Raw genomic sequence first — 27,565 nt, forward strand, 5'->3', positions numbered from 1 at the left:
GAGGAGAAGGTGATTATTAGCCGGTTTGATTCTTCCTTAAGTGGTAGAGAAAGTCGGCATGTAAAAACCAACTCTTCTTCTTGCTATTCCAGCCAAACCCCGAAAAGCCGAAGAATCTCAGCTTTCATTTAAGTAGAGTGTGTGGGGTGGGGTGGTGTAGTGTTGTGCGCTGCTGGGAAGGTGGTCTTCCCTGTTCTTTCGACCGCGGCCGTTGAGCGTCAGCCCCTGCTCATCCCTGACTGTGCCCCTTCTCTAAAGAAAGATATATGAAGTCACTCAATGCAATATAGAAAGGGACTGCCGAGCATGTACAAAGTGCCTCGATATTGGCAACTGCGTCATTCGCACCCATCCTTAGAACTGAGCCGCATGGCTTCCTTCGAGGTCAGGTGTCGGGACTTCTGTGTCGGACTGAGCCCCAGTACCTCCTTGTTTGCTTGTTCGTTGGGAATTAACTCCCCCCTTCCCCGACAATGTTCTGAGAACGGAGTCCAAACCGTCAGCTCTCATGGGGGCATTCCCTTCACGGGATGTTTGTAGGTCAGTACTCCAGCCAGAACTGTCAATGCCTTTCCTTCCCCGATGTGCAGATGTGGACAGGATGAGCCCCTTCAGCATGCCTGAGCCTCAGATTTGGAAACTGTGAGCTGCTTGGACACACACATCTGGGAGGATGATATTAAAGGACGGAGCCTCATGGTCTCAGAAGCAAAACTGAGTCTGCTTCAAAGCAACCGGAAGGGAATCCCATTGATTGGGTTCTCCGGGGCAGGAAAAGTAAGCAAGCTTTCAGGCAGCACAGGGCTCTTCTTAGAATTGTCCTCAGAAATATTCTGTACTTGCTAACTATTGACACTGGAGGGGGAGAGGAATCAGAAAAGCAAATTTCCATGCTACAAAAATAATTTAAAAAAACCGGGACAGCTGCAAGCAGAAATGATCAAGAGACCCCTGAGCTACATGAAAGCTTGTTATCTTCCCAACACGATTGGGGCAGTAAAAGGCACCACCTCAACCATCTTAGGTCTGTAGGTTGTACGGAAAGGGTCCCGCGTTTTGTGCTTACCGGTTGAAAACTCAGTGGTTTCGTTGCGATAGTTGTGGCATTAAGCTCACCGATCTCATTTGGGAAGGGGGACAGCTGATTCAGCGGTAAGGCGTGTATTTTGCATTCCTAAGGTCCCGGGTTCAATCCTGGTCACCTCCAGTTAAAAAAAGATCTCGGGCAGCAGTGCTGGTAATGATGTTTCTCCACCTGAGACTTTGAACAGCAACTAGAGGTCTTGGTAGAAAATATTGGACAAGATGGAGCAGTGGCTTGGTTTGGAATGAACAAAAAAGGGGGATCTATGCTGAATATAACCAAAGTAGTGGAAACAACAGGATAGGCGGATAGATGAATATGATAACAATAGAAAACATCCAAGCGATGTTTACAGTTAACAATTATTACTAGTAACTTATAACATGTGCGCAAACATACAAAAAAACCATGCTATAGGAGCTAGAAAAGATTCTGAAGTATAAGGATGCGTCACTGGCCTCCAAGATTAAGTTAATTCATGCCATCGTATTCCCTATTACTATGTATGGATGTGAAAGCTGGACATTAAAGAAAGCTGATAGAAAGAAAATAGATTCCTTTTCAATGTGGTGTTGGAGGAGAGTGTTACAGATACCATGGACTGCCAAAAAAAACAAATCAGTGGGTTATAGATCAAATCAAGCCTGAACTGCCCTAGAAGCTAAAATGACTAAACTGAGGCTGTCGTATTTTAGTCACATTATGAGAAGGCAAGAGTCACTGGAAAAGACAGTCATGCTAGGAAAAGTTGAAGGCAGCAGGAAAAGAGGACGACCCAACAAGAGGTGGATTGGCTCAATGAAGGAAGCCACGGCCCTCAGTTTGCAAGACCTGAGCAAGGCAGTCAAAGATAGGACATTTTGGAGGACATTGATTCATAGGGTCTCCGTGAGTCAGAAGCGACTTGACGGCACTTAACACACACAATGATAGTTAACTGTAACCTTTGCTATTGTTACCATATTCATCTAGCTGCATATGCTGTTGTTTCTATTACTTTGGTTTGGAATGAGGCAGCTTTATAGATCTGGAAGCAAATGGCAGAAATCCATCTGTTAACATCCATAGTTTCACACCTTCTCAGACTCTGGGACGAGTGGAACATTGAACGTTCTTAATTGAGCTTCGGAGTTCTTAGGGCATGGATTTTTGCATCGGGAGCAAGAGTCCTGGGTTGGAATCCTGATAGGTTTGAAGCCTAGACAAGCCCCTCCTTGCTGTTATATGTGTGAGAGAGAATAAGAATGAAGCCTGCAGAGTTTCTTTAGGCAATTTGGGCAGGGGGGCATACTGTAGTAGGGGAGCAGGGCTGGAAAGGACACACTTGAAACATTGGAGAGCAGCTGCCAGCCAGCGAAGGCATCATCTCTCTAGAATTTAGGTAGCAAATTCCTCCCGAGAGCAGGATCCGTCGGTCTGACGTTGCCCTGTTCGCTGATGGGATTACATGGGATCAATAAGCAGTATCACGGGTTTAATTCTAGGGCATTTTCATGCATAGTCTTGTTTGCCATGGTTTGCTCATTCTTCGTTGTGGCAAAACTGTGACTTGATAGCACTGTACACACACTTTATGGGAAAGGTCTCCACCTTAGCCCGTGGCTCAATGGTAGAGCACCTGTTTTGCATGCAGAAAATCCCAAGTTCAAATCCCGGGATTTCCAGTTAGAGGGTCAGTTAGCAGGTGACATGAAAGTCATCATTCTCAGAGTGTAGAGATCAGCCACCCATCGGGGTAGACTATCCTGGCCTTGATAGATCAACCACCTTACTCAATTGAAGGCAGCTTTGTGTATTCGTGGGAGGGGGAGGGAGAGAGAAGAGCGCAGAACAGGTGGAAATCTCTCACCTCTTGAAGCTAGGTTAGGTGTGAGGGGCAGCCTGTAGGGATGGCTACTCTTTGAGCTCAGGTGAGAAAATGCCTGGAGAACATGACCGGGTACTTCCCAGAGATGGTGGTTTTTGATGCCGCTGTGAGCGAAAGGGAAGGGGCTGCAGGGGAGAACCAAGGCTTTCCCCTTCCTGGTCCTCTGGGAGAGTTCTGTGCAAACATGATTTTGAGGGTTCGCAGACGAAGTTTGCGCTTCCATCCTCTGGCAACACTGCCCTGTGCTGACGGACTTGTGGGGCTGCTATGCGGCCGGAGGAAGCCAGCTTCCTCTCCCTCTTGCCTGCCCTTCACGGGTGAGATCAGAAGGCGCCGAGAGGCAAAGGAACCGCCACAAAGGATTTCAACCCGCTCCCGAAAAGTGACAAGCTCATTTGGACTTCCGAGGGATGCAACACCCTCCGTATCTCCCCCCGCCCCTTCCCGATGAGCTGGTGCTGCTACCTCTCTGGCTAGGATGATTTCTTTCTGGTGTTTGGAACAGAGAGAAGCCAGTAACTATAGTACAAAATGCTTTACGTTTATGTAGTGCTTCTTGCACTTGCGCAAAGTGCGCCACGTATTTTATTTCTGGGATCCTTATGACAGCCGTGTGGAGTAGGCTGCAGCGATTAGCTCTGCATTTCTGCTCCAGGGGTCGGGATAATACCGAGGCTGAAAAGGTTGGTTGAGGACACATTGGCAGGATTCAGACGTCGTGCCCAATGAAGGTTTGGTACAATGTAAGTGAGCCTCGTGCGAACGCACTCCCCCGCTCATCCCTCGTGTGCTTGGAGTCGACGAAAGACATCCCCTTTTGAGCTGAGCATCGTTTGTTATTTATGAATTTGTTTTATTAAATTTCTACCCCGCTCTCCCCAGCCGAAGGCCAGGCTCAGAGTGGCTCACAAACCATATAAACATATAATCTGAACAGGGCAACTGTGGTTTGTGATTATAGGAGTGCATGTTTATCTCACCCATCCTCTGAGGAGCTCAAGCAACATACATGAATCTATATGCCAGTATATGCCGGTGTGCGTGCATACATGAATCCCGCCCTGTTTGGCTTCACAACACCCCTGTGAGGTAGGCTAGGCTGGAGTGCATGACTGGCCAAAGGTCACCTTGCAAGCTTTCAGGGCACAGTGGGGATTCGGACCTGGGTATCCCTGGTCATAGTCAGACAATGACCACGATGCCATGCTGGCTGTCAGATACCGGGCCACTCAACAATAGTCCGCACTCAAGTTCAGTTCAGTTTATTTCCGTTCCAGTCCAGTGAGCATAATGCACACCTCAAATATTGCAGATCTTAGAAGATCAGCAGATACCTCCTCAGTAAGTCTCCACCCTGTTTAACCGCACTCGACGGCAAAATGTAAGTTCAAATCAAATTTATTTGATACAGTCCAAGACCAATAAAGATAGAACCGATGCAATAATTCAAACTTCCAAAATATCAATTAACTCATGGGAAACAACCATTTAAAATCGTAGTCACAGAATTATACAAAATCTTATAAAATAGCTAAAAAGCCTATCTATGGCTTACCCAAGTTTTCCTACTCTTGTAGGCTAAAAGTTATTGCTAAAAAGCCTATCTATGGCTTACCCAAGTTTTCCTACTCTTGTAGGCTAAAAGTTATTGCTAAAAAGCTTATATATGGCTTACCCAAGTTTTCCCAATCTTATAGGCTATCCAACCAAATTTGGCAACCTTAAAAATGATCTCTTGATTCTTATCTGCTAGCATTAGTGAGAGGAGAGTCCTATTTTTGCCGAGATGGCGGGAAATTATGGGGGACGAAATGTAAGAATTTTGCCGCTGATAATACAAACTTTTCATTTGTGATTTACACTGAAGTAAGCTCTGCTTTTGCATGGGTAGCACGAAGCTAGTCCCTGTAGTTATCAGTTCCTGGTTTGGCGATGCATTTGAACCAGGCCCTCACGTGTCCTTGGTGACCTTTGCGCCCAGGTCTCCCTGGCTCACAGATCATGCTTTGAACCAGCTACGACAGCATCAGTGGATTTTCTCGGAAAGCCCTCGGGGACCTATCCCAAAACACACGTAATAAGTTCCCTCTGTCTGATTTGTCTGAACAGATGCCTAGCCGCACATAGTCCTGTCTTCGCAGATAAGGATAGCCTTGAATTAATTCTGGCAGGCGGTATCCGAATTGTACATAAAGTCATTTATGTGGTTACCCAGTTGCAGGCAAATCGCGGAAGCTTTTGGTTTTGCTCGTGTTTGTTCCTCGGATTTAGCAGCCACCTGTTCCGAAACCAGGGCTGTTAGTAACCTGACCACCGCAGTTCCCTTTAAAGAAGAAAAAAAAAGCACAAGAATATTTCATAGCATTTTTCCCTCTCGCAGTGAACGCGGTTGCAATGTATAGCTGCAAACAAAAACTTTCTGCAACATTTATGTTTGTATCGGCATTATTGGGTGGTAGCGGGACGGAAGCAGCGCGCTGGCGTCTCTGGGCCACCTTCCTTTCTTTACTTGCGTCAGCTGAGATGTATCCACTCCCCCTACCATTCAGCGATTTAACTTCTGGAGATCTTAGGAGGGGCTTTAAATCAGACGGGACTGTGCCACATGCCGCAGATGCTAATAACATGTTCACAAGGCCCCGCTTCCCAACATATCCCCAAACCTCTTATTTGGGACATCAGAATACTCCTGCCAGATCCAGGCCAATGGTCCATCTAGTCTAGCCACAACAAAAAGGGGGGGGACAACTTAACCCTAAAAACAGAAGAATTAAGTACCCTAAGGTCAAGAGACAGCATGCAAAAGGGCCAAAATGAATACCAAGTATGAATGATCTTATGAAAATGTGTCTAATATATTTATTGCAGTAGGAATCAACAACTTGTCTTGCGCATCTCACTGTCCGTACGCTTCAACTCCTTGCCTGTATTTTATGTATGTAGACCACTGAAGAAAGCCACATGGCCGAAATGCGTATGGTTGTACTTCTCGTCTAAATATTTGGTTGTTGTTTTTTGCGTCTATTTGTGTTATATGTTCATATGTACAATAGAAATATTGAGGTTGTATTAGGCCCTTAGACAAGTTGTTGATTTTTACCGTACAAAGTACTTAATCCATCTAGTCTAGCACCTTGCTTTCCGACAGTGGCCTGCAGGGAAGCTCACAAGCAGGTCCCCCCCCCCCGCCCCGCTGGCAAGACCCCTCCCCTGCTGACTTCTCCCCAGCCTTTGACAATCAGAGAAGCAGTCTTTCTCTGACCCTAGAGGGGTCCCTTTCAGCTGTCGTAGATCTATACTCCAATCTGTTGGAAATACCAATGTCTAGCATGCAAAGGAATTGAGAAGACCCAACGGGGTCAGGGAAGTGGTCAGCTAGTTAGGGCTGTAAGGCTAGAGACCTTGAGAGCCAGCATGGTGTAGTGGTTAAGAGCAGTGGTTTGGAGCGGTGGATGCTGATCTGGAGAACTGGGTTTGATTCCCCACTCCTCCCCATGAGCGGCGAAGGCTAATCTGGTGAGCTGGATTTGTTTCCCCGCTCCTCCACATGAAGCCAGCTGGGTGACCTTGGGCTAGTCACACTCAGCCCCACCTACCTCACAGGGTGTCTGTTGTGGGGAGGGGAAGGGAAGGTGATTGTAAGCCGATTTGATTCTTCATTAAGTGGTAGAGAAAGTCGGCATATAAAAACCAACTCTTCTTCTTTCCACCCTTTTCACACCTCTTGTCTGTCCTTAGACTGATATTCTTAGGTCTAATTTCCTGCTTCTTCTCGGACGTCACACTACCCTTTTCTCTCCCTCCTTAGCTAGATAGGCAGCTAGAGGCTTCTGTCTGTCAGCATTCCTATCCGGAAATGTAGTTCCCCTCAACAAAGAGCAACTTTATCTTTAATCGGCGAGTCTGACGCTTCTCTGCGTGCTTAGCATTCTGCCGACACAATCGAATAATGGGCAGGAGCTAGTAAACAGAGACCGTCCTGGCAAATTCGGGCAGCGGAAGCCTACCGCTGTTTCCCCCGAATTGCTCCAAACCGCCGCTGGACGGTAAACGTTTCCTGCGCCCCCTTTAATTCCGCCGGATTATGAAATCTCCCAATGTTCCCGCACTCCCTTTCCCTCCTGCAGTTTTGGGGGATGATGAACGCTGATCGGAGCTGAAGGGACATCTGCTGCTCGTAAGCATCGCTGCAAACCTGCCAGAGGCCAGCCTTTGCGTCTGACATCTGTGCAGCCGCTGATTAAGAAGGTGTCTGTCTGTGTTTTTCAGAAATCTCGGAAAGTCGGGACTGCGAGTCTCCTGCCTCGGCTTAGGTAAGTCGATAACATCGGGCGGGGACGCTTCCTTTCTTTCCATCTGGGCTCAGTCAGGAGCTGGAGCAGCGTATTCCACCCCCATTGCAATTCGTTGTCGCATTCAGAGCAGAACCGGTTGCGGGTCTTTTTCCAAGCTGCCCGTTGCTTTTCCTTTACAGGAACCCCACAACCGCGAGAGTTGCTCCTTGTTTGAGCAGAGTGATCCTTGCTGGCACCATCATCATTTATTTACTGCTCAAAGATCAACAGGTCACAAGCAAAAAGAAAAATAGTGTACAAATTAACAACTAAATAACTAAAATTGTATGTAACGTTTCATTTCAAATTTCTCATTTTAACTATATGAGAATACAACTTAATTTTTTTTAAGGTAATACCATTTAATGCCATAGACAAGAATTGCAACCGCCAAGGACACATTTGGATCAACATCTGCTAGTAATGTACCTACAAGCTCTTGCTTGGTATCAGGGCTCCATTTTTGAATATACCTATAGATCCATTTCTCGCGGGCCACTTTGTATTTCTTACAAACGATGAAAAAGTGCCCAATGGTGTCCAGATCCCCTGAGTTACAGTTGCAAAATTGACTTGAGAAGGGAATCCCCTGAAGTCTACCTGCTAGTTCCCCAAATGGCAAAGCATTTAATCTTGCCCTGGAGAATAAAATTCTGTATCTGGGAACCGTTAGACATTTACAATAGGCAGGTAAAGACTTCAGGACTGGGAAGCCCAAATAGTATAGGGAGCATACTCTTCGTGCTCTACTGCACGTGCTCCAACTATCGAGTTGTAATACCTTAGATTTAATTCACCTGCATGCAGATCAAGATCCTTGCTGGCAAATGCACCACCTGGTGGCATTTAAGGAAAATTAGAATCTCAGCACCTTTCAACCCACATGAATGCTTTCCACTTAACTCTAATGCATTTCTTATTCAGCCATCAGACCACTCTTTGGTTACGTGGGTGCTTCTGGAGAGATGTATACATGGTTTCTAAAGAGGCCATATCATTTCACTGTGCAAAGTGCTTCCAACTCCTTAACAGCTGCACTGGAAGGCAGATCTTAGCAGGAGAAAAGACTTGGGCAGGGGGGAATTGGTTTCAGTTTTTAAGAAAATCACTAGAGCCCAGCTGCATCAGACAACAGTTCCATCAATCCCACTGCACTGTTCCCAACAGTGGCTAGACAGAGAAGCACACAAACAGGCTGTAAAAGTAACAGCCTTCCCCCTTGTTTGAGCCCAGGATCAGGTATACTCTCTTCAAACATGGAGGCTTTATTTAGCTACCTGTCCTCCATGAATTGATCTTTCCTTTGTTAAAACCCAGGCAAGCGGACCCAGAGGGCCAGCATGGTGTAGTGGTTAAGAGTGGCGGACTCTTAATATGGGGAACCAGGTTTGATTTCCCCCCCTCCTCCACATTAAGCCTGCTGGGTGGCCTTGGGCCAGTCACAGTTCTCTCAGAACTCTCTCAGCTCCACCTATATCACAGGGTGTCTGTTGTGGGGAGGGGAAGGGAAGGTGGTTGTAAGCCACTTTGAGAGTCCTTAAAGGTAGAGAAAAAGAGAGGTATAAAAACTAACTCTTCTTCTTCTAGTTACCTTTATCTTGAGAGCTCACTTGACCTCTTGGTTGTGTTAGGTTCTAAATTTTTAAATCCCTACTGGTGTTAGGTCAACAGAAAACAATAGGAATCTTTAGAAAACAAAATGTTGGTTTATTGTTTTGTTTTTATTTTAGCCAGTGTGGTGTAGTGGTTAAGAGAGGTGGTTTGGAGCGGTGGGCTCTAATCTGGAGAACCGGGTTTGATTCCCCACTCCTCCACATGAGTTGCGGACGCTAATCTGGTGAACCAGGCTGGTTTCCCCACTCCTCCACATAAAGCCAGCTGGGTGACCTTGGGCTAGTCACAGCTCTCTTAGAGTTCTCTCAGGCCTACCTGCTTCACAAGGTGTCTGTTGTGGGGAGGGGAAGGGAAGGAGATCGTAAGCCGGTTTGATTTTCCCTTAAGTGGTAGAGAAAAGTCAGCATATAAAAATCAACTCTTCTTCTTCATCATAAGATTAATTGTTATGGACTTGCGGCATGTTGTAACAGGCTGGCTTCTTCGTGAGTTAAAATCCCACCCTTGAGTATAAACTGCCATTTGAATTGAACAAAATAATTCCCCATGGTGGTGGATGTTATATATAAGACCAGGCTGCAGCGTGAACGCCTGGGATCCTTTCTCTTCTTTCTAACTATGGGGAAATGTTTTTCATTCTCCAGTAAGGAAGGGGGCACACGCAGATGTTTGCCCCGGCTTGATTGAAATTGGTCATGCCAGCAAGGACAGATACAATTTCTTCAGGGGGCTGACCCATGAGACACCAGCTGCCCGGCTCTGTCATCTAAACTTTGTAGGATTCATGGCCCCTGTCCCCGTCAGGCTCTGCTGGAGAGTTTTCAGAAGAAAGGAGGCCTGGAGCTGTTTTCTTGCCTTTGCTAAAATTTAATTATTCTGCACCACATGTTGGAAGGGGGGGTGTTCCTCCTCCCGGGTGTCTCCTCCCGGGAGTAAGGGAAAGAAGGCCGCAACGAGAGAATCTCCAGGGCTCAAGTGGGGGTGGAGTGCATATTGCTTGTCCCCCAAGGATTTTCCGATGAACTTTTCGCCTTTGTGATTCTTCCACCCTAAGTTGACCTTCTTCGGGGGCTTTTGGCTGGTTGGTGGGGTTAGAAAGGCAGCCTTGGAATGGGTGATGATCTGTTACAGGGTGGTATAGATAGAAAGGGCCCATATTTCATGGCTTCAGAAACCTCCAGAAGGATCTTTCCCCGTTCTTCAGCAACATGTCCTCTAATGTCCATTAAGATCATCACGCCCCGTTGGATGCGGCGTGATGATCTTAATGGACATTAGAGGACATGTTGCTGAAGAATGGGGAAGGATCCTTTCTGGAGGTTTCTGAAGCCATGAAATACAGGCCCTTTCTATCTATATCACCCTGTACCAGATACCATTCAAGCTCTTTTGGACTTGCATTAAAGATAAACCAGACTTAGCAGCCATGATAGCCCTTCTCTGTATTTGTGCACTATATTTATAGGCTACCTTTCAGTGCAAACAGTTCTCTCCAGATTTCACGGTCACAGCATTTATGGCTTTATATCTCCGCCACACTTTGCGCTTTGGTTGGTGCTCCGAGAGGGAGTTTCCAAACCGTGCAAATGAACTAAGACGTTAAAAAGGCTCCTGTGCACCAGAAGCATTCCTCTACAGAGGAGACTGTCCGTTGTGTCTCTGCATGCTTTGTTGCTCTGGCCCTCCCTCTTGCCGGTCAATCTCAGATGATGGAGAATCATTCCGCTGCATCTCTGCGTTTGGATCACTTAATTACTTCCAATGCAAAGACGCAGGACAACTGCTCGCCCTTGGAGGAGTATACCTGTTGTGTCTCTGCACTGATCACTGTTGTCTTCTCTTGTGTGTGTGTATTCACCATCGCCTTCCTTTGTGTCTCTTACAGGAACATGGGTGACGTTCGGAGGCCAGATTACAGACGAGGTAAGAATTCCTCCCCTTCTCCATTTAAATTCTGGGAATTTGACAAATGACAGTCTGCAAATATGCCCGTCTGTTCATCAAGGAAACGTGTTTGACTGCAACTCCTTCTTGAACATAGATTTTGGCCCAAGCTCTCACAGAGGAAAGGAAGATCTGTCTTCTCTAGAAAATGCAAATTGCAGCCTGAAATATGCCTTGGGGCCATGCACGAAACAGAGAAGGCATTTAACCCATCGACCTCCACTTGGTTCGAAACCAGGCTCCTCTCACTTCATTATTAACATTTTAAAGGAAAGGAAATGTTTCCTTTTAAAAACACACTCCCCCATTTTAAAATTCTAAAAACAGATCAGAGAGCCATTTCCCAATCCTGAAACCAAGCAGAGGTTGGAGAGGGGAGGAGCTGTGGCTCAGTGGTAGAGCATCTGCTTGGCATGCAGAAGATCCCAGGTTCAGTCCCCGGCATCTCCAGTTAAAGGGACAAGGCAAGTAGGTGATGGGAAAGACCTCTGCCTGAGACCCTGGAGAGCCGCTGCCTATCTGAGTATACAATACTGACTTTGATGGACCAAGAGTCTGATTCAGTATAAGGCAGCTTCATATGTGTTCATTAAACTTCATCCTTGCATGGCCCCAAGGCAAATTGAGACCGCACGACTCTGCAGTTTGCCTTTTAGGGACCAAACAAGAACAGAGACATGTTCTTGTCTCCTGTACCTTTGTTGTCAGACCCATTCTTAACTTACCACTGGCATGGGTCCTGGGGAGGAGAGGGGAGCATTAAATTGAGAGCCTGCCCCGGGCACCGGAATAACATGCCTATTGCCGGGAGAGACTTGGTCGGTGGAATCGTGCCAGTAGCGCATGCTGTGCCTGAGATGTCATACTGTCTCTCTCTTGCAGATGGCAGAGCAGCTGATGACCCTGGCCTACGATAACGGAATTAACCTCTTTGACACGGCTGAAGTCTACGCAGCTGGGAAGTAGGTCTCTCTCCTTGCTTTGCTAAACAAAGTTAGAATCATAGAGTTGGAAGGGGCCATACCAAAGTCGGACTCAGGGCAGCTCACAACCACAAAATACAATAAATACTAACACTACCATAATAATGATTAACCTTTGGAGAAATTGAAATCATGGTATATCTATAACACTATTTTATTTTTATTCTTTTTTCCCCCCATGCTAGTGGCTGTCTAATATGTTTAAGAATATATCTGCTTACTTCTTAATTAAGTAACAGGATAGAAACCAATGTATTGAATCAGTGTAGCAAGCATAATTTCTATTTTATGCACGTATATTATGATTGAGATAATACTGTCTATTGCAAATGGATGCAAAACTTCCCTCCCTCCCTTTTTTCCCTTCTGTATCCCATAAAAACACAATTAAAACTTATCAAAAAAAATACAATAAATACAATACATCAACCACAATGCTTGTAGCTCGCTAAGCTTAATTTCTCCAGTAGGCTAACAACCACCTTGTCTGCCTCTCTTTCTACCCCTTCTTCACATAGGGCTGAAGTCGTGTTAGGGAATATCATCAAGAAGAAAGGATGGAGGTAACTGGTTTGGTTTTTTTCTCTGACTACTTGGTTGGACCCATACCTGTGTATGTATGAATGCTTTACCTTTTTTAGCCTGTCTTATCATAAGGGCTCAAGTGGTCTCGGATCTGTAAACCTTATAGATTCCGTTATCAAGCGGAGACAAAAATGTTAAATCCTTTCATTTTTGGCCATCAAAAGAGGTCCTTGCAGTGTTTCCGGAAAATATGCATGGGGGTTCTGCTTCCCAAGTGTATGCCTAGAATGCCTGTCTGTGTTTCCAGAGCGCTAAACTGGGTGGATCTGAGCTCAAAAGTAGATCTGCAGGGGTAAACAGAGGAGACAACGATCAGGCATCTTCTTCCATCCATAAGATGGAAATTGCCAGCTTGGGCAGCCTCAACTTGTCCCAAGGGCCATGCAGAGAAGGAGGAGGATGTTTAACCCTTCCACCTCTATTCAGTTTCACCGTTTGAAACCTGCTCCCCCACTCTGCTGTTTAACAATATCAAGGAGAAGAGATGTATCACTGAAAACACGTCTCTTCACCTTTAAAATGAACACATAAATCTGCCTTATACTGAGTAAGGCTACTGATCAATTCTTTTCTTTTTATTATTACGCTCCTCTGACTAATGGACTTGAGCAAAGTAAAAAAAAAAGCAAGATAAAATGTGTATGCCAAGTGCCATCAAGACGCTTCCAACTCATGGCAACCCTATGAATCAGTGTCCTCCAAAATGACCTATCGTTAACAGACTTGTTCAGATCCTGTGACTTCCTTTATAGAGTGACTTCCTTTATAGAGTCAGTCCATCTCATGTTGGGTCTTCCTCTTTTCCTGCTGCCTTCCACTTTTCCTAGCCTTATTGCTTTTCCAGTGACTCTTGCCTTCTCACAATGTGACCAAAGTACGATAGCCTCAGTTTAGTCATTTTAGCTTCTAGGGACACTTCAGGCTTGATTTGATCTAGAAGCCACTGATTTGTCTTTTTGGTGAACCACAGTATGTGTAACGCTCTCTTCCACCACATTTCAAAAGAATCTACTTTCTTCCTGTCAAGATAAAATACAAAACAGTAAACATTAAAATACAACATGGCAAATCAAACCCCATCTCTGTAATGTCACAGAGAACCCACAAGTGCTAGAAATTTGGCAACAGAATGTGATATTTCCAGATTGGTGTCTGCCAGCCCAAAAGAAATCACACAGGATCCGACATGCTGCTGGTATTTACTCAGTATGGGTGTAATCCAGAGGTCTCTGAGTGGTACCATTGGTCTATTAAGGTCAGCATTGTCTGCTTTGACTGGCAGTGACACTCTGGGGTCTCAGGTGGAGGTCTTTCCAATCACCTTTCAGGTGATCCTTTTAGCTGGAGGTGCCAGGGATTGAACCTGGGGCTTTCTGCATGCAAACCCACAATGGCACCCTGGCTGATATCAGAATAGGGGAGCCCGTTTTGAATAATAAAATGGAGTGGAGATTGAAGAGTTAATCCCATCTCCTTCCCCTAAATGCCCCAAGGCACAATGAGGCTGCACAAACCTGCAGTTTTATGGACAGACGTGCATCTTCTTTGCTTAAGCAATGGAGGAGAACAGGGTGGGAGGGAGGTGCGCAGTTCTCCTTATCCCCACTTCTCCACAACCCCCTTCCCCCTCCCCCACTTCCACGTGTTACAACAAATCGCAGCAGAGTGGTGCTGATTCATATCCAGCAATTTAAAAAAATCTGCATTGCCTTTTCCCTGAGAATGCTGACGTTTGAACCTCAGCCAGCGTCACGTGCGCACTGACGCATCCTCGTCACCCCTAGAGCTGCTTGGATGGTTTCTTTGCGTTAATTAAGTTCTCGTCTGAGACCGCAACGGAATCCAGCCATTGCCTCGTCTGCAGATCCCCTGCAGAGGTCCACGTGCAAGTGGCAATTTGCCGTAGCCATGATCATGAGCTCCGGAGGCCACTCGCCGTGTAGACAAGGGACAAACCGGCTCTTTAAAACGAGTCCCGTTTTCGCCAGCAGACCTTTACCTTTTTTATATAGTTCTGGAAATCCTCCTGGCAACTGTGGTGAGGATTTTACTCCTGTCGTTCCCGCCTTCGTAACTTCCAGGCGGCGCTACCTTGACGTGTTCTGGGTCCAGCCGTTTCTGAAGCCGGTCTGGAAACGGTTTGGTCTTCAAGGGATGCCCCCCTTGAGGCTGAGGAAACAGAATGGAGCATGCCTGAGCAGAAGGGGGCCTTTGCAGCTTACCTGAATTTTTGGCAGAGAGGAGGAGGATTGACAGTAGCCATGACTGGGGTTGGGCAGGCTTGGACCACAGTGAAGGAAATTCACTTGGGCAGGTGGGCTGGGGAACTTCTAGGTATCGTCACGATGGGTAGCCGTGTTAGTCTGTCAATAGCAGTAGAAAAGCTCAAGAGTCCAGTAGCACCTTAAAGGCTAACGACATTTCTGGCAGGGTGTGAACTTTTGTGAGCCACAGCTCACTTCTTCAGATAACAGGTAGTGTGTTGTTCCTAAACCACTCTTTTTGTAATTATCTGAATCAGGACGTTTCAGCAGATCATTTGCCAAACGTGTCAGATCTAACCCCACCCCCATTTTTCTGCCAAATAGAGGTGGAATTGTTAGACAGGAGAAAATGCTCGAAAGATGTTTTCTGTTATCCATCATTTACACGTGGCTTCTCCACTCCTGTGCTTTTTTCCCCGTCTCCTTGCAGACGTTCCAGCCTCGTGATAACAACCAAAATCTTCTGGGGAGGAAAGTATGTCATGATTTCAACAATTAAACTATGCGCTGTTTGAGTCAGGAGCACCAGTCGTGGATGGGGTCCCGCATAATAGTTTCACAACTCTGTTCCAGGGATTGGGAATTCCTCTTCCTTGGCATTTATTTTATTGAATTTATACCCCGCTCTCTATTTTCCCGACCTAGGTCGGGCTCAGAGCGGCTCACATCGGTTAACTATTGGGAGGGAAGAGCATGTATCAAGTCCTCCGGTGGAGTGCTTCTTAGACAGCATGCATGATTTTGGGTTCAGAGATTAAAGTTTTGGGGTTGGTGGAGGGGGGTAGCTTGGGTCTCTCTTTCTATGCATTCTGTAGTTCTGTGTTAACAGATTAGGTTACGTCAGTCCTCTAATTCCCTTTTGGGTCTGGGTCTGTCCTTTTTCTAGAGCCGAGACAGAGAGAGGCCTTTCGAGAAAGCACATTATAGAAGGTAAGGTGCCACACCGGTCGGAACCAAACGCACTGTGGGCCTTTGTCTCCTGGGGCAACCATAGGTGGACCGCTTGTTGTAGAGAGACTGGGGGCAATTAACAGTTCTTCCTCTTTTCTCGTTCTGCCTCTGGGGGCACAGGCCAGAACTGAGACCACACACCCAAACTGGAGGGAGGCCACTTAAATCCAGATTAGTTTGTGGCTTCTGTCTCTCACCCTGAACCTGCTCTGCAAAACATTTCTACTTGCTAAGGAGGGCTTGACTAGCGTTGTGAGGACATGACTGCCTCGCCAGCTCAGAGTAGTTCACTACTTGGAAGGCTTTAAGAGGGGAGTGGACATGTTCATGGAGGAGGAGGGTATTCATGGCTACTAGTAAAAATGGATACTAGTCATGATGCATGCCTATTCTGTCCAGGATCAGAGGAGCAGGCCTGTTATATTAGGTGCTGTGGAACACAGGCAGGATGGTGCTGCTGCAGTCATCTTGTTTGTGGGCTTCCTAGAGGCACCTGGCTGGCCACTGTGTGAGCAGACTGCTGGACTTGATGGGCCTTGGCCTGATCCAGCATGGCCTTTCTTATGTTCTTATGTACTTATTGCCTGCGTCTCAGGAAACGTGGGAGCTGTAGTTCTCTGTGGGGTTGCAACCCAAGAATTCTCAGCTCTCTCACAAAACTGCAGTTCCCATGGATCTCTGGGAGAAAGGCGTGACAACGAAAGCGGCGTACAAGTGACCTAAAGGGTTCTAATGTGGCATAGAAGCAATATAAAGGGATCTGTGTCCCCAACGATATCTAAGAGATGTGCATGTAATGCACAGTCAAGTGTCATCCGGCTTCTGGGAACCCCATAGGGTTTTCAAGGCAAATGATGGACAGAGGTAGACAGAGGTAACAGAGACAAACCACTAAGGGTTGCCCTTCTTCTAACAAAATGACCCAGGCTAGCCTGATCTCATCAGATCTCGGGAGCCAAGCAGGGTTGGCCCTGGTTAGTACTTGGATGGGAGACCAGCAAGGAAGTCCAGGGTTGCCATGGAGAGGAAGGTAATGGCAACCTTGGACTTCCTTGGTGGTCTCCTGTCCAAGTACTAACCAGGACCAACCCTGCTTGGCTTCCGAGATCTGACGAGATCAGGCTAGCCTGGGCTATTCTGTTAGAAGAAGATCAACCGTTAGTGGAACAGGTTCTCGAGACCCAACTGTTTGTGTGTTCGTTCTCTCTCCATAAGAGCACCTGAAGGGTCCCCAAAATCCTGGAGCTAGCTCCAGGTCGGCAGGCAATGAAGAATATTAGAGAAATGGAGCAAGAGGAAGGAAAGAGGCAGATGCCTGTTAGAATCAGGCTGGCCCTTTCAAGCAACAGGGACACGTGGGGGTCAGGCTAAGTCTGACATTTTATTGTCTGGCAACTTTCCCTGCCCCCCCAGGTCTGAAGTCTTCGTTAGAACGGCTGCAGCTTGAGTATGTGGACGTGGTGTTTGCCAATCGGCCAGACCCCAACACACCCATGGAAGGTAAGTCTTACTTCCAGCGTTCACTGCCTTTCTTGTTGTTCCCGCCACTCCACCCTGGGGTTCTACAGAGTGGGCCAGGGAGCTGAGCTGTATGCCCGATGCTCGCCAGGACCAAGGTCAGCCATGTTAAAATGAGCTGTGTGTTTCAGTCTTGTACCCCAAAAGATGTACAGGCCGACCTAGTACATGTGTCTGTGTGAGTCACTGGCCTGAGCATATTTTTGGATCAGAAGGAGGTGATCCAAGAACAGTGCTTCATTCAGGGGTGCAGCAAGCAACCTCTTCTGAGGGTGGAAAATTTGTGTTTGGTGCCTCCTCATCTCAAGTGACTGAAGGATCAAGTCACACCCAGTGCAGACTCATGGCAGGGATACCCACTCCCTGCAGAGGTGGATTGGAAGGAGGCAGGCCCAGAGCAGTGACTCACGCAGAGACAGATGGCAGCCTCCTCTAAGGGACGCTACACTGGCCTTAAATTATTCCGCTTTTTCTTCCATTTTGATTACGGTGAGAGGGAGGACTCCACTGGCCTCGCTCACCAGTCTTTCCGTAGGAGAAAAACTGAAGCCAGAATCGACACAGAGAGGGGGTGGCGAGAGCTCCTGCCGAAGTCTTCTCCGCCAAAAGCAACGCTCGGTTTCCTTCCGTGCTCGCGCAGCCCCTCTCTGTGTGCTTCCCTGGATCAGAGAGTCGCCACCAGAATGCCCAGAGTGTGGGTGACTGCTGTGCCTTCCTCAGTTTCCCCCTTTGTGAATGTGGTGAAAGTGCTTGTGGAGATGGGAAGACCAGGGGGGAGGGGACCGGCCCACAACCCCTCTACCTAGTGGCCCGAAGGGTCTGTCGTTAAGCGGAGCGGCCTCGACCACCGCTTTTCCCTTGCGGCCCCCTTCCCTTTGCTACATCCAGCATGGTGTAGTGGTTAGGAACAGCGGACTCTAATCTGGAGAACCGGGTTCGATTTCCCACTCCTCCACGTGAAGCCTGCTGGGTGGCCTTGGGCTAGCCACAGCTCTCTCGGAACTCTCTCAGCCCCACCTACCTCACAAGGTGTCTGTTGTGGGGAGAGGAACACATGAACACATGAAGCTGCCTTATACTGAATTAGACCCCTGGTCCTGCAAAGTCAGAATTGTCTACTCAGACCGGCAGCGGCTCTCCTGGGTCTCAAACAGAGGTCTTTCACATCACCTACTTGCCTAGTCCCTTTAACTGGAGACTCCGGGGATTGAACCTGGGACCTTCATCGTGCCAAGCAGATGCTCTGCCACTGAGCCACAGGGAAGGAGATTGTAAGCTGGTTTGATTCTCCTTAAAAGGACGAGAAAATTGGGGTATAAAAACCAACTCTTCTTCTTCTTTCTTCCCACTCCTCCAAGGAGCTCAGGGAAGCATACAGGGTTCTCCCTTCCCCCATTTTATCCTCACAGCAGCCCTGCGAGGTAGCTTGGGTTTAGAGGGTATGACTGGCCCGAAGTCACCCAGTGAGTTTCATGGACGAGTGACAATTTGCACTCAGGTTCCAGCTGTATGGAACAGGGACACCCTTTGAGGACCAGCCGTACCCCCCCCCCAGTACAAACAAGATGCAAGGGGGTAGGGAATTAATTGCCACCAAGAAAAAGGAACTTGCCCCGGTCAGTGTAGTGTAGTGGTTAAGAGCGGTGGTTTGGAGCGGTGGACTCTGATCTGGAGAACCGGGTTTGAACTTGGGAATTGTTGGCAATTCTTGTTGGAGTAGTGAAGAAACCTGGGCCAGATCCTTCCCCCACTTAAGGGTCACTAATGGGTTCGCGCCAAGCCTGCAGGCGTGAGCCCCAGATGGTACCGCTGTTGGCGGAGGCGCACCCCCCTCCGTCTGCAATCCCCAGGCCGATGCAGAGTCTGAATCTCTTCCCTCCGTTGTCCTGCCTCCCCACCACCACCACCAACATCCCGTCCGTTTCTCCTCCTCTCCCCGCGCTGGAACGGAAGCGTCGATTCCTTGTCCGCCTCTGAATTTCATTTCTCTTCTGCCATCTTTTGTGTGTGTGTGTGTGCAGCGTGCGTGTTTCGTTTTGAAACCCAGAAGCGTGCAGACCTCACGGTCAAGGTTTCATATCTCTTTTCCCTTCCTCAGACGTCCGTTCACCGTTTAAAGGTGCCGTTTGGGGCACCGTATCTGTTGGGGTACTCAGTTTATGCAGAGTGCTTCACCGTCACGGAGCCTCAAAGCAACCCCGTGAAGGAAGTTAGCCTGGAGGGTCATGGAGGCCACCCGGTTAGAGCCCGGGCGCACAGTTCCCTCCCTATTTATTCTTTAAAAATTTGTTTTCTTTTGGAAAATGCCGATTCCATGATCATGCCGGAGAACGGAGTGTAGAGAACGAGTCACGGTTCTCTTAGAGCTCTCTCAGCCCCACCTCCCTCAAAGGGTGTCTGTTGTGGGGAGGAGAAGGGAAGGCGAATGTGAGCCGGTTTGATTCTGCCTTAAGTGGCAGAGAAAGTCGGCATATGAAAACCAACCCTTCTTCTGATATACGATAACCATCTCCAAGTACTTGAAGGGCTGCCATAGAGAGGAGGGTGCCGAGTTGTTTTCTGTTGCCCCAGAGGGTCCGACCAGAACCAACGGGTTGAAATTAAATCAAAAGAGTTTCCGTCTAGACGTTAGGAAGAATTTTCTGACGGTTAGAGCGGTTCCTCAGTGGAACAGGCTTCCTCGGGAGGTGGTAAGTCCCTGGTGGTCCCTTCCAACTCTATGATTCTATGTTTTCCTCCCCTGCTGTGTTCCCCTGAGCTTCTTTTACCCCTACTAGGGTCAGTGTCAAATTGTGAATGTCGGGGGGGGGGATAAAAGTCAGAAACATGGAGGGGGGAGTCCATTTTTGTATGCATCGCTGAATAGGAAAAAAAGATGCCAATTTTGGGGAAACCGCGACAGCTGAACCCTATGTAACTTCTGTTTTCTGAAAGTGAAGGGTGAGGAATTTTTCCCCAGAGCACGATGGGGTACCTGTGTTAGTCTGTCTGTAGCAGTTAAAAAAGAGCAAGGTTCCAGTAGCACCTTAAAGACTAAACACATTTCTGGCAGGGTGTGAGCTTTCGTGAGCCACGGCTCACTTCTTCAGATACAGTGAGTCCATCTGTCTATCACTCTTCTCTACTTAAGGATAGATGGACTCACATTCTAGCCGTATCTGAAGAAGTGAACTGTGGCTCTCGAAAGCTCAGACCCTGCCAGATATTTTGTTAGTCTATAAGGTGCTACTGGACTCCTGCTCTTTTCTACTACTTTTTCACAGCAGCATTTAAAATGCTGCCATCCACGACTTCATAATGCTTTCCTATGTACTACTAGATGCTTTATTGTTTTTCTGTCTCCCAGTGCCTTGCAGGGGAGAGGATTAAGCGGTTTCTTACTGACCCCTGAGGCCTCTCAAATAGCCAGCATGGTGTAGTGGTTAAGAGCAGTGGTTTGGAGCGGTGGACTCTAATCTGGAGAACCGGGTTCGATTCCCCACTCCTCCACATGAGCGGTGGATGCTAATCTGGAAAACCGAGTTCGATCTCCCACTCCTCCACATGTTTGGGGGCTTCCTAGAGGCCCCTGGTTGGCCACTGTGTGAACAGATTGCTGGACTTGATGGGCCTGGGTCTGATCCAGCAGGGCTTTTCTTATGTTCTTATGAGCTGTGGACGCTCATCTGGTGAACCGGGTTGGTTTCCCCACTCCTCCACATAAGGCCCACTGGGTGACCTCGGGCTCGTCCCAACCGAGAGCTGGCAACCCTACATCTACAGCGAGATTATTGGGTCAAACTATCCACGCATGCCTTTTTTTTTTTAGTTTCCAAGTAAGCCTACCTGGTGCACAAGCCTACTGATCTATCACGGTCATCCCTCAGAGGGGAGCGCCTGGGAACAGGCCCGAGGGATTTCTGTTTCTGAACGATAGTTACTTACTCGGGTTCTGTAATGCAGGGGCGGGGAGGGAGAAAGGATGCCCCCCCCCCCAGACCTCCATGGTTGGGATGTATGACGTAGCAGCTGGAGCCGTACGGCCTCTAGGGGTCTCCGGGCGAGGGTCTGGCAACCGAGCAGCCTTTTCCCTTTGGCCAGGCAAGGGCTTGGGAGAGAAGAGAGCCTAGCCCCCCCCCCCCCTGCTCCGACCTCTCGTGTTGTACCATGCCTTTCGGTCAGCCAGCAGGTGTCAATTCTGGTCTCTCTTAAATCTTTCTTTTATCACCAGGGAACCCTTTTAGCTCTTCCAAGTCGCGAACGTTCATCATAGAAGGTACACCGTATCCCCCCCATCTTGATTACCTGTGTCCGAGCGGCATTTTATGGGACAGAATCCATGTGCTTGGCTTTCTGACTATTATGATGATGATTGATCATGACTTATTGGCGATATTTCCCCTTCACTCGGCCGACCAAAAAAAAAAATTCGCCATAAAATGCCCGAAGGAAGCAAAAGAAAGAAAAAAGAAAAACGTTTGCCTTTTAGTAACATCTTGCAAGTAAAGTTGTAAAAAACAAAACAAAAAGCAAAACGAACATTTGTTCCTTCCGTTCCCTTCCTTTCCAATTTCATTCCATGTCATGTTTTTTTCTTTCTTTCTTTCTGTCTCCAATGCATGTCTCGCCCATACGTATGTCCTCGGTGCTCTTTGGCCTTCTTTTGACATTTGGCGCCTGGGCCTTGGTTGTTGGGGGAGAGGGTTGGTTGCCTTGCCTCCCCCTCCTTCTTCGCAGCATGCTTGTCATTTTGGAAAAGCAATGATTTCTAGGATGCATCCCGGTGTTCGCAGCCCATGACTTAGGAGTGCAGGGTATGCCTGCAGGGAAAGGCAACTGCCTTCTTGCCACAGCCATTTCCAGGTCACCTGCATGAATCACTGTCCTGGGTCAGAAAGAGGCAAGTCCAGAGCAGGTAGTCACACACAGACACATGTGTGATACTAAGGGCAAGTGAGGGCAAGCGAGGGCACTCCATCTCTGCATTAGGAGTGATTGACACATTCAGTTGCTCCCGCAATGGGATTACCTGCTCCTTCCTGAACCTATGAAGCTGATGTATGCTGAATCAGACCGTTCATCCATCCGACCCCGTACCGGCAAGCGGCTGTTGAGGATTTCCATCCGAGAAAAGTTTTTTCCAAGCCGTTATCTAAGAACATATGAACCGGAACTGAGCTGGGGGCTTAAGGGATTTCCCCCCCTCCCCCAAGAAGAGGCTGCTTGGAAGTCATTTCCTAGATCAGTTACTCAGACAGAGGCACAACAGCAGCCTCCTCTGTGGGCTTGCGCTTTGGAGCGCACATGGCTTTGGCACACGGCATTCGAATGACTGCTTCAGGGAGATCTCAAAGGGCCCCCAAGCTGGACAGATCAGTGCATGGGATGTGATTCTGATCGATTTCTGCTCTGCTTTTCGGCATGAACTTTTTTGCCTTGGCTTGGAGAAATTCCAGGAAGTGTTTTTTTTGGTTTTTCTGGTTTTTTGCTTGCATGTTTCAGAACCCTCATCGTGGGGCACGTCTGAGAGAATTAAAGGGGGGTGGAAGCAAAACAAAGCAGAGAGAATGGGGGCTCTGAAAGCATCCTATGACCCCATAAAAGACTACTTAGTATCAGCATGAGCTTTCTCTTAGCTACTTCCTCAGACATTTTCAAGCATTCCTTTCCAATACTGAGGGCTAGAAACTTGGGGTTTTTTTTAACAAAAAACAACAACACTTTAGGTGTGTGTGTTTTTTAGACTGCTGAATTCTGTGTCCAATCCCAGATTCCGTGCACAAGCCCATCCCTGCCTTTAAACATCCCTGGTCCAAAGACGGTCTTCCCATCAAACAAAAAGAGACATGTGATATTTTTAACGCAAATGTATATACGACGCTGCATCATGCATTTCAGTCCAAACAATTGGATTTCCAAGTGGTTTCTAAAAAAATGTACAAGAAAACGTTAACATGTCATTTAAAAGGATACTTATTATTTATTTCTTTATTTCTTAAAGCATTTATTAGCCGCCGTTCTTCCTATGGAGCTCACAACAGCTTACAATATTAATAAAATACATTTTTAAAAATATAAAACCGAACTTTAAAAATCACAATTTAGGACTGCTTTAATTAAACGCAGTCCTAAATAAAACGGTTTTCAGCTGCCTCCTAAAGTTTGAAAGTGAGGGGGCATCTCCTTGGGGAGGTTGTCCCATAATCGTGGGGCTACCACTGAAGAGGCCCTGTCTTGTGTACCCACCACGAGGTTCTCTGTGAGGTTTCATTTCGTACCGAATGGGGGCGTTGATGGGGGGCTTGCCTCTTGGCCGTACTGACAGCAGATGGCCCAAATACCGTCTGAGAAGTTTTCACTCGCTGGCCTCAGTCTTCCGCAGGGTGACCCGCAAACAGTGGGGTGATGGTGTTAGCTGCCTCCTCTGGTTAGCCCAGCCGGGCAGGCTTCAAGGTTTTGTAAGCAAGAGACCCTCACTGGGCCTAGGCCTTCCCGACCATCAAGGGACAGTGACTGGACACACTAGGGTTGCCAACTTCCAGGTAGCGGCTGGAGATCTCCTGCTCTTACAACTGATCTCCAGCCGGTAGAGATCAGTTCACCTGGAGAAAATGGTCGCTTTGGCAATTGGACTCTATGGCATTGAAGTCCCTCCCCAAACCCTGCCTTTATCAGGCTCCGCCCCCAAAACCTCCCGCCGGTGGCAAAGAGGGACCTGGCAACCCTAGGACACCCATACCAAGAGCACTCTCTGGATTAAAGAGTGTTCTTTTGGCAGATGGCTCGTGCAAGCGAGCCAGTCTTCGAGCCATGAAACTCACCTTTCAAGCTCGGCGGGTGTGCTGAAGGACACCCTTTCCGTTCCTCAGTTCCAGCAGTGGAAGCCTAGTGAGGACTAAGAACACAGAATCCGCACCCCAACCACTGAAATTATTCTTAAGCCTCCCCATTACCAGCTCTGCAGCGTCTGAGATTTCAAGGGCCACTGTCATCAGGGCTAGAAACTTGCTTCACTTTTTAAATGTAACCTAAGATTTTCAAGAGGCCGAAATCTTTGCCTTGGGTAGACTGCCGGGCCTTTTGGAGAGGGCCTTAATGGAACGGGAGAAGATACAGCGCCTCCTTTCATATCCTGCTGGTACGATCTTGTGGCTGGCCGATCTCCCAGATTTCTCGCTGTGGTTTTCCTGTCCCGTATGGTATCCATTTCAGGGTTCTGATTTAGATCTCTCCGCCTCTCCGCTTACATGAGCTGGCAAAAGGCTCACCCGCTTAGTAAGTGTTTCACACGGAGCACCCCAGAAGGTCAGGAATGGCAGGAGGGATTCTCGGCTTGCATCTTCTGCCCCTTCTAGGTTGGGGAAGGGGGGCTTACCAAGGAGGCCACACCCAGGGAACTCCTAAAGTGCAGATCTGGCACTGGGTGAGCCCAGGCGAATTACTCTCCTGCTTACCACTTGATGATTAATGCTCCAAATTTTAAGTGGTAGATTAATCAACTAAAAACCTCAGTTGATTGATGGCAGAAGGGGCCGATTTTGATTGCGAAGGCCCACTTTTAATGTGGGAGATGGGAAACTAGGGGTGTCACTTGCTTGTTTCTGGTTCCGGGACCGTTGCAGCAGCAGCAGGGAATGAGAACATATACACAATTTCTGCTGATTAAATCTGCGCTCTCTCACATGCTCCCTTCGCTATCTAGACAAGGAAACGTGAAACTCAGTGTATTTAAAAGTTTCTATCCCGCTCCTGTAAGCATACGTGCTCCTAAGTCGGTTTCAAACGATCAGTAACTATCTAAACTATCAAATCCCATTCCCAAAAAGTTCATAAAGCTTAAAAATTCAGTAAGATCAGCTACAAGTTATCCTAAGACTAACAAAAGCAAAAACTGGGGGGGGGGGGTCTTTTTGCGTTTCAAAATTATATTTCTTTTTAAATATAGTTGATGAAAGTTAGGCGGTTAATTAGCTAACATTCTGGTTGGACAATGAATCAAATTAGCCATTTCTGAGTAGTAATTGATAGAGGACAAAAAAAAAGAAGCCGTTCCCTTCCCTGTTTACGCAAGCACTTTTACCAGTTCACCTGCAGTCAAAATTTGAAGCAGGTGCCCCAAAACCTGTAACGTCTACCTGTGAAGACGTTTGTGTACCAGCAACGAAAAGCAGGAAGGAGGAGGGTTAAACTTGGGTTATTAGGGTGGTTATATCTTCCAGCCAGGATAAACAGATGTCCTAAACGTGGACATATTGTTTAACAGTATTCAGGCTGGGGAATGCCAAGGAGGGGGAGGGCAGTTTCCTCCATGCACTACTGTTGGACATTCAGTTGGCGACTGCTGGGATCGTAGATGACCTCTCATCTGACCCCACGAGACTCTTTGTATGTTCTTCGGAGATGCGAGAAGGGAGCCCATTTTTCGGCCCAAGCAGCATGCAATCGGCCTATAGAACATCGCTGGGGAGATGGCGATTGCTGCCGGCATAACTGATCCTGAAAATCAAAGCGCAATATCTTAACAGCTGCTGATAGGGAATGAGAGTCAAAGGCAGAACCCGCAAGGCAGGGCTAGGCGGTCCCAGTTCAGCCAATAAAGGGTCCGTCCTGTCTCACAGACCCCCCGCGCATGGTTTCCTGGGCTGACGCGCCCAGCGAGACGGCCATCGGTCTGACCTAGCCAGACAGCCGCCCCCCTCTCCTCACAAGCTTTCTCTCTCTCCCGTAGCGTGTCCTCATCCACCATCCAGCCATGAAGCCCTTCACCCTTCGTCCTCTTGTTCATTTCTTTGGTTTGCTTGTTTCTTTTCTTCTCATTTTTTTTGGAAAGGAGGATTGTCCACCAGCGAGGAGTAAACGGGGTGGGGGAATACAGCCCAGTGCCTCTGTCGCGTCAGTTGCTGTCCTGAGCTCCCTCCCCAACCTTTGCGAGGCCGACCTTGACGCTGCTTGCAAGATGTCTGAGTAGTGAAAGCCCCCCTGTTCTGCTTTCCCTTTTTGGTGTTGTGACCTTGGTTCAACAGGATGGTCCAGGTGAGGTTGCTCTCAACTAACGCCTCTCCCCGCTGTTTCTCTCTCTCTCTTTTGCTTGTTTTTCACAGAGACGGTACGAGCTATGACCCACGTCATCAACCAAGGGATGGCCATGTACTGGGGGACATCACGCTGGAGCTCTATGGAGATTATGGTATGGGGGACTGCTGGGGTGGGGGCAGGTTCTGCCTTGTCTTTTCAGCCTGTTCATCAATGACCTGCAGTTGGGGGTGAACAGTGAGGTGGCAAGTTTGTAGATGACACCAAATTATTTAGGGTGGTTAAAACAAAATCGGACTTATCAGGCTGCTAAACTGTATAATACCTTTTATGATATTGCAGTTCCACATGCACGCATACCTCGGAGATATTGCGGGTTTGGTTCCAGACCGCCACAATAAAGCGAATATCTCAAAAACATACAGTATATCAAAACTTACAAAGAGTGCCATTTTTAGACCGCCCCCATTAACCAGCTGTAGTACTAAAAGTTCCCATCTTTAGAATCCTGTTGTACTCCCTATTTAAATCCCACTACACTGCCTAATAAATTATAAATTTGTCCTTATTCGCTACCCCCCTGCATCTATTTTCTCAGCCTCTTTCACTTGTAACCCTATATTATACTTAAACTTGATTACATGCTGAGTTAATCGAATTACACATTGATAATTACTGCTTCTTACGCCGTACCTAAATCTGCTACAACACCATATTCTAATCTATATTTTCTGATTATTTCATTGATGGATATTAAAATTGCATTTGAGCATATTCAAGATGAAGCTGGCGGGGGAAAGTGCTGTCGAGTCACAGCCAACTTCTGGCGACCCCTTGGGGTTTTCAAGACAAGAGACGTTCAGAAGTGGTTTGCCAATACTTGCCTCTGAGTAGCAACCTTGGTCCCCCATCCAAGTGCTAACCAGGGCCGACCCTACTTAGCTTCTGAGATCTGACAAGTTGGGTGAAATCTGACAAGAAGGAGCTAGCCTGGGCCACCCAGGTCAGGGCAAAAAAAATCTAAAAAAGGAAAAGCTAGATCTTTATTGATTTTATTATTTGATCATTTTTTGGGCACCGAAAACCGTTAGCGTGCATAAAAACAACCAGGAATCGCATCTCAAAAACTAATTAAAAGAACAAAACAGCTCTTTTTTTTAAAGTATATATTTTATTCATTTCGAAGTGGGGGATACGGAGGGGAAAAAAGGGAAAAGGATAGGGAACCGTCTGCTATTAAAATACATTTATAGAAAAAAATGATAACGTTTTAACATAAAAAGGAAATGCATCACGATTACCACCATTGTTTCTCTAATTGATTAGATACAACTTGTTCCACTAAAAGATATTCATTTTGCTATAATCAGTAGTTGTACCTTTATTATTGTTCTGCTAAAAAATTACTT

The 27,565-nt window shown here is 47.4% G+C and overlaps 1 protein-coding gene across 4 annotated transcripts in view; it reads left to right on the top strand.

Moving 5' to 3' along the window:
• The window catches only part of KCNAB2 (potassium voltage-gated channel subfamily A regulatory beta subunit 2), a 73,064-nt gene that overhangs the window by 42,652 nt on the left and 2,847 nt on the right, over nucleotides 1-27,565 (top strand). For 3 of the 4 annotated variants that reach the window (XM_056864905.1, XM_056864906.1, XM_056864904.1), the window contains 8 exons: nucleotides 7,221-7,264; nucleotides 10,785-10,822; nucleotides 11,726-11,805; nucleotides 12,345-12,389; nucleotides 15,106-15,150; nucleotides 15,562-15,605; nucleotides 17,040-17,126; nucleotides 26,225-26,310. In XM_056864905.1, coding sequence (XP_056720883.1) covers nucleotides 7,221-7,264; nucleotides 10,785-10,822; nucleotides 11,726-11,805; nucleotides 12,345-12,389; nucleotides 15,106-15,150; nucleotides 15,562-15,605; nucleotides 17,040-17,126; nucleotides 26,225-26,310 — 469 coding nt within the window. Of the gene's footprint in view, nucleotides 1-7,220; nucleotides 7,265-10,784; nucleotides 10,823-11,725; nucleotides 11,806-12,344; nucleotides 12,390-15,105; nucleotides 15,151-15,561; nucleotides 15,606-17,039; nucleotides 17,127-26,224; nucleotides 26,311-27,565 lie in introns of those variants that run through there. The other variant, XM_056864907.1, reaches the window with a different exon arrangement.

This window comes from Euleptes europaea, chromosome 19 (genome assembly GCF_029931775.1).
Source record: "Euleptes europaea isolate rEulEur1 chromosome 19, rEulEur1.hap1, whole genome shotgun sequence".
NCBI classification, from domain to species: domain Eukaryota; kingdom Metazoa; phylum Chordata; class Lepidosauria; order Squamata; family Sphaerodactylidae; genus Euleptes; species Euleptes europaea.